The sequence below is a fragment of the Saccostrea echinata genome, unplaced genomic scaffold, assembly GCF_033153115.1.
Source record: "Saccostrea echinata isolate AGI-Se365-2 ecotype Australia unplaced genomic scaffold, CSIRO_AGI_Sech_v1 ptg000030l, whole genome shotgun sequence".
NCBI classification, from domain to species: Eukaryota; Metazoa; Mollusca; class Bivalvia; order Ostreida; family Ostreidae; genus Saccostrea; species Saccostrea echinata.
Window position 1 is genome coordinate 33,724,474 of NW_026889779.1, and position 13,159 is coordinate 33,737,632.

General features: G+C 34.0%; 2 protein-coding genes across 2 annotated transcripts in view; one reads left to right on the forward strand and one right to left on the reverse strand.

Annotated features, from left to right (window-relative positions):
• The first annotated feature begins 762 nt into the window (after positions 1 to 762).
• Positions 763 to 2,753, forward strand: LOC133196746 (complement C1q-like protein 2). Its single transcript, XM_061332606.1, has 2 exons — positions 763 to 992; positions 2,093 to 2,753. The coding sequence occupies exons 1-2, from the start codon at positions 785 to 787 to the stop codon at positions 2,518 to 2,520; spliced, it is 636 nt and encodes a 211-aa protein (XP_061188590.1). The 5' UTR covers positions 763 to 784; the 3' UTR covers positions 2,521 to 2,753.
• Positions 2,754 to 5,576: 2,823 nt separating this feature from the next.
• Positions 5,577 to 13,159, reverse strand: part of LOC133196748 (complement C1q-like protein 2) — a 140,199-nt gene continuing 132,616 nt past the window's right edge. Inside the window, exon 2 of the mRNA XM_061332608.1 lies at positions 5,577 to 6,104. Within this exon, the coding sequence (XP_061188592.1) occupies positions 5,686 to 6,104 (419 nt within the window). The 3' untranslated portion in view covers positions 5,577 to 5,685. The remainder of the gene's footprint in view (positions 6,105 to 13,159) is intronic.

Sequence of the window (13,159 nt, forward strand, 5' to 3'; positions counted from 1 at the left end):
TATCTTTTGGCCTGGATTTTGACTTGCATTTGAAGAAACTTTAACCTTCGCCATAAGCTGCCATACGGGTTCATCAGTGTTTCACAAACACATCTTGTTTTAAAACGGCTTATCTCAGAGTATTTTATACAAAACATTCTTGAAACACTTCCCTGCTGATGTTGTCACTTTATTTCCTCTCAAAAATTGCCTTTAATTCTTGCCAATGCATGATCCCATTTTCACGTGTAAAGAAAATTAATCTTCTTCACTTTCCAAGGTTAAAAGTCTGATACAAGTAAATCAACATGTTAATTCTGCTCATATCAATATAAAAAGAGATAAGCTACTGATGGGATGCAATTGGTACCCATGACACATAAAAAGATAATACCAATAATCAACTTATTATCTATAAATACAGCAAATAGTCCGGAAAACTGACAGAATGACGGAAATGGGTTACACAAATTCGTCGTGAGGGTATAAAAAGTAACCATAGTTACTTTAAAGATTACTTTAAAATGTGTGCCCTGCATCCAAGTATTCTTTAGAAAAAGAAATATATATATATATATATATATATATATATATATATATATATATATATATATATATATATATAGACCTGTGTCCACCTCCTCATATGTATACTCTAACAAAATACGCTTGTATTAACTTAAAAGTAATTGGCAAGAACCACTAAATAGGCCTATTTGATAATTATCCAGCCCTACATTATCTCATTCTGACAAAATATCAGATATACTTAAGGTCTTTTCATCAAATAAGCTAGACACTCACAATGTCAGCGATGTATGTGTACCATTTCGTGATCCTTCTACTCTCTATTGTTGTATGTGGTCAAAACACAACCAACGCCTCGGATCAGAAGACCATGTCCGACCTTCAGAATAGAATGGCCTTGCTAGAAAAAGCCGTAGGAAAATTCCTTACAGGGAAAGATGATGTTAATTTTACAAATATCAGTGGTTTAAAGATTCGAGGTGGAGGTAATTTGATTGATTTTATATATTTGGCTTTACTTTCAATAATAATTTATTGTAAGATTTATTTTTCGCTTCATTTTTCCTAATCTATGTCTATATTCATGGCCGTAGGAACCGGGGGGGGGGGGGGCACGGGGGGGCGTGCCCCCCCCCCCCCAATATTTTTGCCGATATATAGATTGCTATAGTAAATATAGATACTATATGCTTGTGCCCCCTCAATAAAAACGTCTGATGACCTCTTTTTTTTTTCTTGTTTGCTTGTCAGGAAAATTTTGTAGTGCCCCCTCAACTGTCAACTGATGTATGGCTGTGCCCCCCCCCCCCTCCCCAACTGAAATTGCTTCCGACGAGCCTGATATTTTTTAATGGTTAATTTAAAACTACTATATAATTCAATAACTTAAGGGCCTTACTGAAAATTGAACATAATGTTTGCATTAAATCATTTCAATATATGCAGTTTCTTCAATAAAGTCCAGACCGTCATAGCTACATTCTTCTTAAATTGAAAACACTCATTAAACATTTTCGAAAGTGGGGGGGGGGGGGGCAGGCAGAGAAAAAAATTTCAACTTACCTGAAAGAAACTTGACAAGCAAAAAAAAAAAAAAAAAAAAAAAAAAATTAAAAAAAAAAAAAAAGGAAAATTAAAAATTGTCCGAACTCGAAAATCCTATTTCGTGTGTTTGTGTGTGTGTGCGGGGGGGGGGGGGGTTTCCAACTTCTTTCAGCACTAAATTTTATTCATACACTACCACAAAACCCTTATCTGACTATTCTACAACAAAAAGTGGGGGTGGCGCTCAACCAGCCTTTTAATTAACATTTCAAATAGTAAAAAGAGTCTTTGGAAAAAAGTGGGGGGGGGGGGCTGCCTGGCCCCCCTTGTTGCTACGTGCCTGTTAAAATAGCAATGTGGGGAAAGAGCATTTTTTAAATTTGAATTGAATTGCAATATGTCACATCAATTTAATGATCAATGAATAAATAATTCTGTGATAATGGCGCTAATTTTATGTGAGAAATGTTTATCGAGTTATGCCAAAATTAACCACATATACATGTAGTGATATACATGTTTGCAGTAAAATTCTTTTCAGGATTTGGTATCCCTGGTTTTAACACAACACTGGTTGCTTTCAGTGCATTGTACGGTTCTGACATGGCGGGAATAAGCACTGGATACATTTTGAAGTTTTCTTCTGTCATCACTAATTTAGGAAACTACTACAATCCGACAGACGGAATCTTTGTCGCACCTGTTCACGGTCTCTATATGTTTCAGTGGACCATGATCTGTTATACAAGCGGCAGTAATAGCTGTGGCACTTCGCTGAGGGTTAATAATGCTGGGAAGGGTTACCTATATTCCGGAGAAAATGGGAATGGTTATCATCACACAGGATCTAAAACAGTGATTGTGGAGGTGCAAGCGGGGAATCATGTCTGGGTACAAACCGAGAATTGGTCCAATATATTCATTCAGGCACAGTCTTCGTTCACTGGTTGTCTCCTGTCAATACTCTAGAAGCAATGAATATGTTTATGTTGTACATATTTATATATTAATCGAAAAGATAAATGTAGATAATTTGGAGATATACACGGTAACATTTAGAATCTAATGAATTCTTTAACTGAACACGAAAATGAAATCTTTAAAATGCAAATACAATCACAGAATAATATTTTTTTCCATTTCGTCTGTACAGAATATTATTTAATTTAGATTATATGGATCTTCAGATTTGTTATGAAGAAATAAAGCTTTTCAGTAACACCTGTTTTTCCTCTTATTATTCATTGCTTAAAATTTCTGCCACATGATGACTTAATTGATCGTAGAGTGTATTTAATACACACACACACACACACACACACACACACCCTCTCTCTCTCTCTCACACACACACAAATAGTTGAGTTATATCAAGTGTATCTCCCAGATACATTTACAGAAAAAAATATTCCCTTCGTTTGAATATTTGGTATTGGAAGACAATAAAGTGCTCATATCAAAACAACCTTTTTATGCTATTAGAAGTACATGTACTTGCAACTTACATCAAACAGTCCATTAGCTTTATTTTACATCTTGGTGCAAAGGTCACTGTTAACTTTATTAAAATAAATCTTTTTTGTTTTTCAGGTATATCATTTTTGCATTAAAAAATCTCTGATGTTTGGAGTAGGATAAAAATGTAGGGAAAGATCTATTCACATTTTCTGACTATAAAAAGCTATAAAAATAGCATTTACTCGAATGACAGTCTAAAAAACTATAAGAAAAAAAAAGAAACCTTACTATTGTCACGTATGCTCTTTATGTGTATTATGAGTGTATAATGAGTATCTAGGTCAATGATAAACTTTTTTGCCAATTACCAGCATGCTGATTACTACAGATGTACATGAAATATATGGAAATAACGAACAGTATTCAAGCTCAAAAGTCCATAAAACAATACAAATCAGAAGCAGAGCAAACTCGGACCTCTAAAACATCAGAGGTGAGATCAGGTGCCATGGAGGAGTGAGCATCCCCTGCCGACCGGTCACACCCGCCTTGTGCTCCTTGTCATGATCGGGAAATAACAGAAAAATCCGTCGACAATTCAGTGTGTACATAATGGCTTTACAATTAGTATGAAAAACGTCAGTCAGCATTTGACTTAATGATAGGTTATATTTGCTGACAAGGTCATTGAATCAACCATAGAACTTACGAAATGATGACTTTAAACGAGACTGCTGATACTCTTGTTTCATCAGCTTGTTTGTCAATAACCTACCTAGTTTTAGAAATTGAGCATGTTCTTGCGTATCGAATCAACTGAGAGATATAAACCCCGTATGCAGTTGATGAAGGTATATTGCTGCATAAGAAAGGGAAGTTGATGAATTAAAAGTTAAAGTCATCACGTTTAAAATAAAGCTGTGTTGTGAGATTACCATTGACGTCTTTTTCAGGTAAAATATCCAAATATGAAACAGATGTGTCAGATTCTGTGCTATCTTTTATCTCAAGCTCACCGGGATATATCATATCAACATAAGAATGGAAATAACCATTGTTAATTGATCATACGTCGTCGATATATCTAAATGTCGAGTTGAAGGCCAAAGCAAGTGTTTTCTTCTTTTCACGTATAAGATTTTGGACAAATTCTCCCTCATATGAATACAAAAAAGGTCTGCTAATAACGGGGCGCAATTAGTAACCATGGAAATTCCAATAGATTGTTGGAAGACCTGGTCTCCAAAAACCACATAGATATTGTCAATCAGAAACTCGAGCATCTTTTTAATGTCAACTTCAGAGTACTTGTGTGTACAATCAGAATGTTTTTTAACAAAATAATTTTGCAAATGTCCAATGACAAGGTAAGTAAATTTACGAGTTCCATTTTTATTGAAAAAACAGCTGTCAATGATATCAAATAGCCTGGACTTCAATTTATTGTGGGGAATGGTTGTGTATAAAGTTGAAAAGTCGTAAGTTTCTAAGCTGTTGATTTTGGTAAAATCTTGTGATTTCAAATTTTCCAAAAGTTCCTTGGAATTTTTAAGTATCCACATCTGATTAACACTACTTCTCGAATAGATTGTTGCACAGTACTCTTGAAGTTTCTCCTTCACTACTGTTAATATCTTAGTGAGGAGTAAAGAAAGAGGCTTGGTTGAACATTAACTGGAACCCGCTATGTATCTTTGTTTGTAAGGATTTTTATGAAGTTTCGGAATCCAATATAGATATGGTAATTCAAATTTATTTTGATTGTTTGGAATATTAAAAATATTCAAAACTGACATATGATTTTGAAGAATTTCTTCCTTGGAAAGGGAACTATGAGTATAAGTTAGATTACCACTTGTAGAATTAAATCCAAGTTCCTCTAAAATACATTTAATATAATGAGCTTTACAAACAAAGACAATACAGAAGGATAGATGGTTCTCATATTGCCCCTCAATCTTTTAATGCGCGATTTTAACATACATCTGATACATTTAATCCATTCTGACAAAGTGTCAAGGTCTTCTTTTTCATGTCTGGCCCATCGCCTGGCGTAATCCTCTACAGAATCCATAATATTTATGAAATTCCGACGCCAGTTGAAGGATCGGGGTTCCCTATATTTAGGACCTTTTAAAATTAATGATCTAAGGTCCTCATTATTAACTATATTTACGTCACCAGTAATAATGTGCCCAGCAGGACTATAGTTATAGGGTGAAGAAGAACATGCTTTTTTAATTGCTTTTCACCAAATGAATTCAATAGATTCTCAGTATTTAATATAGCCCCATCTTAGCATCAGAACGATCCTGGACGAATGAATTTCAGGTCATCTTGTTCATCATAACTGCACTTAGTTTGTCTTCTTAACATACAAGGAGAGACTTGTGATTTGGTCACTTCGTGACCTCAGACCCCCCCCCCCCCCCAATAATTAAGTTATACAGAAATGAAAAAAAATTGTTCTTTGATAAGTTTACATTTATTTACGACAAAATATTTGCAAAATTAAAAACATGTATTACATACTTAAAACTAAATTGTATAGACATCTAGAACAAACAATTGATCTCTTATGGGACTGTTATTTGTTTGGTTCATGTACGTTATCAATGTTCTGAATATTTAACTAGAAAGAGGGGGAGGGGATATTTATTCTGCTCATATGCTTACTCATAGCATTGACATAAGAAATCCTGAAAAAGAAGACCAGGTATGAATACGGACGTTGGACCAAGTATTGGTCTCAATCCACACATGATCTCCTGCTTGAACCTCGACAATAACCGAGTTTGAACCGGTATGATAATAACTACCAGCATCCTCCCCTGAGTATATTTGACCTTTTCCAGAACCATTGATCATTAGAGACGTGCCACAGTAATTACTACCAGTAGTAAAACAATTCATTGTCCAGTGAAACATGTACAATCCATGAACAGGTGCGATGAAAATTCCGTCCGTCGGATTGTAGTGGTTTCCCAGGTTAGTGATGACATGAGAGAACTTCAGTGTGAAACCAACACTTATTCCAGATGTACTTCCGGATCGTGCACTGAAGGCTACAAGCGTGGCGTTGAATGAAGGAATGCCTGAAAGGAAAAGAAACACACACAAAAAATTATGAATTCGATTCTATTAATCTAAATAATTTCATTTTCATTATTTGCACAAATTACTCGTTTGGAAACAAAGAGAGTCAAAGGAAACAAAAGAGAAAAAAGTATAACAGCATATTTACAACCTCATTCATGACTTACCCTGGTGATAAATCTTTAATTTGCATGGTCTTTCCCAGTCAGAATTCTCCCAACAGCTCTTTCCAGCATGTTAACCCTATTCTGAAGGTCGGAAATATTGTTTGAATCCGAATTGTTCGTAGTCTTTTGACTGTTCACAAAACTTACGTACAGAAATATAATTCCAATTTGTTGTATGTACGTATACATGGCAGATGCTTTAAGAACTCTAGAAAAGAAATTTGTTTACCAATTTATACTTTTTCTACTTGTTGTGATTTGGCGAAGTGGGCTGTCAAAATCACATCCGAGAATATAATTGGTTGGTATCTGTGAAGAGTGTTGCTTTATCTACATTACCGGATTTGTTACTGTTATCTTTTTAACCCATGTTCTTTTTATAAGCTTTTTACAACTACATGTATTTTTTTATTTGTTAAAAAAGCAAACTAAATATAATGCAGGGCATATTTCTAGAGCTTGATATCAAAATCTGTCAAGGAAATACAAATACGTCTCTAATAATTCCAGTCATGTATAGTTTTACATTGCTTAATATTGATTTTCAAGCAATACAATGAAGTAAGCGAATTCTCAATGTAAGAATATCATAAATACTCGATTCAGAGACCCAGCAGTTAAAGTGACCCCTGCTATTTGACAGGGAAGCAAAGAATATGACGAGTATGTTTTGATAAGACAATGTCACAATCCAAATTTGTTCAAATATCGGTCTTTAGAGAATAACTGAATTTTTATTCGATGTTAATTATGAAATTAAAAGAGAACTATTTAATCAAGGTGTTTTATAATTAATTACTCACTACTTCATCTTTTTTAACATAAACATAAAATTGCCTCGTTTTTCATCAGTAACTGTGCAAAAAGTAATTGATATATATTTCTTTTCAGTGCAAGCATTGTATCAACAGCGCATGATACAAAGCCGCTTAATGATAGAAATATCATTAAGCATTGCAAATGCAACGTTCAGTGCATTTAATGTAAGACATAATTTGACATTGCCCAGCTTATTTCTTAGAAAAATATAAAGTATGTGATTTGACTTTCATAAACATCAAGCAAGTTTACAGCATAGTAAGCATATGCGTATTAATATTTTCATGTTCTTGTCAAAATTTGATGGAAAACTTAATTTTCCTGACCGGATATTCGAACTATTGGATTTTAACTGTATGTTGAAATTTTCCTTATTATTTTTCTATCTTAACTTGCGTTTTTTATTATGCCCCCGTATCGAAGATTCGGGGGTATATAGTTTTTGCCCTGTCCGTCCGTCTGTCTGTCTGTCTGTTTGTCCGCAAAAACTCTAACCTTGCCCATAACATTTGATTGTTTGGAACTATGACTTTCATATTTCACATGTGTATTCCTTGTGACAAGACCTTTCTTTGGGTACCATCATATTTGACCTTTTGACCTTGGAGTTTGGCTCACTTTGACTTTAACCTTGGCCATAACTTTTGAACAGTTGGTGCTTGGGTTTTCAAACTTCACATGTGCATTCATTTTGACAAGGCCTTCCTTTAAATACAACAACTTTGACCTTTGACCTTGACCTTGGAGTTTGACCTACTTTTGAAAAACTTTAACCTTGGCCATAACTTTTCAACATTTGGTGCTAGGACTTTCATACTTCACATGTGCATTCCTTGTGACAAGATTTTCCTTTGGATACCAACAATTTTGGCATTGACCGTGACCTTGGAATTTGACCTACTTTTAAAAAACTCTAACCTTGGCCATAATATGTGAATGTTTGGTTCTAGGACTTTCATATTTCACATATGTAACTCTTGTGACAAGACCTTCCTTTGGATACCAACAATTTTGACCCTTTGACCTTGACCTTGGAGTTTGACCTATTTTTGAAAAACTTTAATCTTGGCCATAACTCTTAAACATTTGGTGCTAGGGTTTTCATACTTCAGATGCGCATTCCTTGCGGCTAGACTTTTCTTTGAATACCAACACGTTTGCTATTGACCTTGACCTTGGAGTTTGACCTAATTTTAAAAAACTTTAACCTTGGTCATAACTTGTGAACGTTAGGTTCTAGGGCTTTCACATTTCACGAACATGTGTATGACTTGTGACAAGACCTTCCCTTGGTTTCCCATTTAACCTTGACCTTGAGGTTTTACTTACTTTAAAAAACTTTAACCTTCGCCATAACTTTTGAATAGTTGGTGCTAGGGCTTTCAAATTTCACAGGTATATTCCTCGAGACAAGACCTCTCTTTGGGTATCAACATTTCTGATCTCCTGACCTGGAGTTTGACATGTATATGAGAAACTTTAACATTTGCCATACGCTGCTATACGGGGACATCAGTGTTTCACAAACACATCTTGTTTTCTTCGCTCTGCATATCAATCATTTTAAAGGTAACAACAATGATTGGAAAATACCTTTTGATAATTTTACGATAAAAATCTGTGGAAAAAACCTTGCTGCTAGTTGCTTAATTTTGCTTTCTCATAATTTTGTGTTGTATTATCATTTTGCATTCAAAAGCAATACACTGAAAATGTATTTTATTTGGCGTGTACGATATTTAAGATTTGATTTAATTGAAAATGTCGGGTTGTAAAAAACCTAAGAACGAGACATGTCTTCAACTTATTAGATTTCTATATTCTTAATGAGGTTTTGGTCAGTTACTGATAATCACAAATCACATTTTCTCTTTTGTTATTTTTTTCTACTTTGAAACAATTTCTGCAAACAATTACAATGGATCTTTTAAATAAAAGATTAACGAAGAAAAAATGGTTACAAAACTATCCTCCACGTTGCGTCACAAAGTGTGTTCCATGTATAGAGGGGTTCAGGAAACGACTGATAAAATGTTAGTATTACGTACAACATGATGAAGTATTTAGACTAAAATGTATATTCACAACCCTTCCTGTGGTTGCATACAATAAACACAAGAACATAGGTGATGGAATCGTATGAGATCAAAATCAAATGAAGACAGATTGAACGATGTGTACATGTACTGCCAAATTGACATGTGCTATTAATACCACTAATAGGTTCTTAATTAGTTGTGACACGTAAGCAATTGATCAAAGGCTTCATTAAAAGTATTGGGTTCTAATACGTTTAATATATACTGGTTGTTAGGATGTCATTGTTTTACTGTAATTTTCAAAAACTGGAATTTTTTGCAAAAAGACCAGAACCAAACGGTTCTTCTTCAAAGTGTCGGATCCTAGTAACTGTAAGTTTTGGCTAATTGGTGTGTGATTTTGAAACTACAGAATCATTGTATTTAAATGCAAAAAGAATCCTCAAAAGGAAGGATTATTGCGTTTAAATGCAAAGATTATTGTATTTAAACGCAAAAATTATTGCATTTAAGCGCAAAGAGCATTGCGTATAATCGCAAAATTATTGCGTTTAAGCGCTTAAGATTGCGTTTAATCGCAATCTTTTTCGATAAAACGCAAAGTGTTCTGCGTTTAAACGCAATATACTATGCGATTAAACGCAATCTTTTGCTTTTAAACGCAATGATTATTGCAATTAAACGCAATGGTGTGTGTTTAAATGCAATAAAAAATATTTCTTTCTTTGAATTGGTCTCAAAGGGCTTCCGGAAAAGAGTAATATATTTCACGGAATTAAAATTCCAGTTTTTTAAAATAAGATAAATCAGGGATAACCTGTCGTTTTTCAAAGTTTTATAATGAAATTAAAACTATATGAACGTCATTTAATATTTACATTTAACATAAATTAATTTAAAAAACCCCTTCAAACTGTAGTTTTTATTTCTTTATTGAATTAATTCATCCCGCAATTAACCATTAATCTCATTCGCGGTATGTACACGTCTGAGATAAAAACAAACATCGGAAAGAAAAAGATTCTGAAATTTTCATTTTCACTCTGGGGGCTTAATGGGGGTAAAAAAGATTTTTTTTCTGTAAAAAAAATCTGGATCCTTGAGCTCCTTTTACATTTTTTGCAGTAGCCAATTCATATTTTGGAATATGATTGGGAGTGTCCTGTACATGTGCGATAAGGTTTTTGGGATTTCATTTTCACCCTAGGGGACAAAATGACAATTTCTAGAAAAACCTGGTTCCCTGAACTCCTCTTACATTTTTCTGCAGTACTCAAATAATTTGATAATTTTGAATGTGATTGGTTCTATCATATAAAAGTGCAAATAGGGTTTCGAAATTTTCATTTTCACCTTAGGGGCCAAATGGGGGAGGGGAGAGGGGGTGTTAAAATATGACGCTTTGTTTATTACAAAAACCTGGTTCCCTGAACTCCTCTTACATATCTACAGTAGCCTTTTCATATTTTGGGATAAGTATTGTTGACAAGTGGGAAGAACGTAAGGTTAAAATTATCAAATTTTAAGGTTCTTTAACATTTATGACCAAAGAACCCCCCCCCCCCTCCCGATTGTTCATGTACATACCATTATTAAGAAATTGAGAATAGGGGGCAGGACAAAATGATTTTCATTTCTAACTCTAGGAGGGTGGGCTGACCCGTGGAGTTGTCAATGTAACGTCGAGTAGATTTGACGCAGATCATATGTGGGCATTTCCAGTTTGAAGGGTGGGTTTGAGAATGACTTCTATGCATAATGACACAAGGAACAACATGTATGGTAAAGGGGGGTTAAACTTTTTTGAAATGTAAGATTATTTCCAGTTTAAGTTGTTCATGATCCTCCGGGGGAGTCATGACCACATATACATTTAATGTTTTAGGATAAAAGATGGTTTGGGGCTTTCAATTTTAATTAAAGTTATTTGATTATTTCCGGTATTTCCGGTTTTAGGGAATGGGGAATACCCCATGGACATAGTTCAATGTAGTGCTACTATGTTACTTGCACATAGCACCCAATAATTTTTGACCCTTTTTCAAGTAATATATATATATCTAACCCTTTAAAATTCAGTTCTTTTTACTCGCGTTGATAAATTACCCATTTAAAATATTATACGAATTTCTACTGATCGGACATCATAAAAAATAATACAGCATGTTTCCTTATCCAGCTGACCACATGCAATACAATAAGTACAGTAAAAGCAGTACCAGAAATTATATATCCAAAGATATGCTCATGTATTTATATTACATACAATTACATACGATTTTTTGCATAATATTGTCTAATGTATTCCACACAATTCAGGAAAAGAGGTAAATTGGGGGTGGGGTGGATTTGGGAAACGTTGATCGGGTGTGCATGGCTTTGAAAAAGGGTTTTCCCCACCCAAATTCTAATATCATTTTTGAAAGCTGTCATGTTGGTATCTAAAATATTTTAAATATCATCGAAATCACTAGACACTATAATAATTATATTCATTGTGTTCATAAGAATTTCTGCAAGTTCCAATTATAAACAAAACTTACACCCCCCCCCCCCCAAAAAAAATTTCTTTTTTTTAACACAAAAACCTTTCACAAAACTCATTTTTAAACAGAATTTACTTCATTAAATTCTGATATTTCACACTGGTACTGAATTTATTATATAAGAGTCCGTGGGCCACAGACTCACCTGAGCAAATTCATATACCATACCATTATCTAATTGTGAATAGAAATTGAACCTCTAAGGGGAGTAAAATTTTCAGGCATGAGTAGACAGACATAATCATGATTCTCTGTTATATCTTAAATTTTTTTTAATTTCTATTGAAAATCAACAACAAATCCCACTTCATAGTGATTGTTAATTAATTTTGAAGATGCTTATTTACATGAAAATGATATAGTAATAATTGAAAATATTTGAGTTAAGAAAATATATAAAGATTGCAATATAAGAGTCTCACAGAACATATCAGAGTCAAAAGTCTGGAATATTGAGTTTGTTATATGTTCATGTATAAACTTCTAGACATGTTGTAAGACTCAACATCTCATTCCTCTCTTTATCAACATCTTATTCTTCTCACAGTGCCTGTGAGTCTAATGCTAGTATGTTTACGTCTTAAACCTCGTCGACCTAAGAGACGTGCAATGCCACGGAATAATGAACCGATTCCTCTTTTCTTGCGCCCGTTGGACCGACCACAAATGTCCCTTTAGGTCTGCTGGCCTTCTTGAATTTGTTCCTGTCCATTTCGCCAGTTATTGATTGCCTGACTATGTCCCTGATCTGGGCTAGCTCGGGCGATCCGCTCATCTGCTATCTGTTCGACCCGTCTTAATTGGCCATCTACCTTTCGACCTATGTCACATTTTAAAATAAAACAATACATGAAAGTTTACAAAACCTGATTGAAATGTTAAAAATTAGTTGGCTTAAGGTTAATCACAAATATAACAGGCCCTGTCTATATATCTGATTCACTATTTCCAATTGCAACATCATTATACAGTATGGATTTCATTATTTCACTACAGTTTAAAAGACTTTCCTTCTTGAGTCCAGATATTAAAAACAATCTACATTCTTTTGGCATTGTGTAGAATTTGGTGTATATAAGCATTACAATCTGTACACAAATGTAATATCTAAAGCTTCATGTAAAGAATGAAGATATCGTGATCAATATAATAAAGCCAGTAAAGAATATGCCCTAACAAAAATACTATAGCAAACTACAGTAAATCATAGTTTTCATTATAATAGATCAAAGTATCAAAGTTTTCACTATAGTAAATCACAGATTCAAAGTATTCACTACAGTGTATCAAAATTTTCACTTGATTTAGTATAAGTATTACATTTCTAACTGTAGATTAGAAAAGATCCATAGAAAGCGGCATCACAATAAATTAATGCCTTCTTATCATTAATTTTCCTTTTTGGGGGGTGGGGGGGGGTGGGGGGGTGGTAGTTGTATCTCTTAACTTAAATTTACAGACTAGCTTATATTGTTATATTGTT

What these genes read in the sequence shown, in the direction of transcription:
- LOC133196746 (XM_061332606.1), top strand. Translation starts at nt 785, where the DNA reads ATGTCAGCGATGTATGTGTACCATTTCGTGATCCTTCTACTCTCTATT. An exon ending in TTTAAAGATTCGAGGTGGAG is followed by an intron (nt 993 to 2,092) that starts GTAATTTGATTG and finishes AATTCTTTTCAG; the next exon opens with GATTTGGTATCCCTGGTTTT.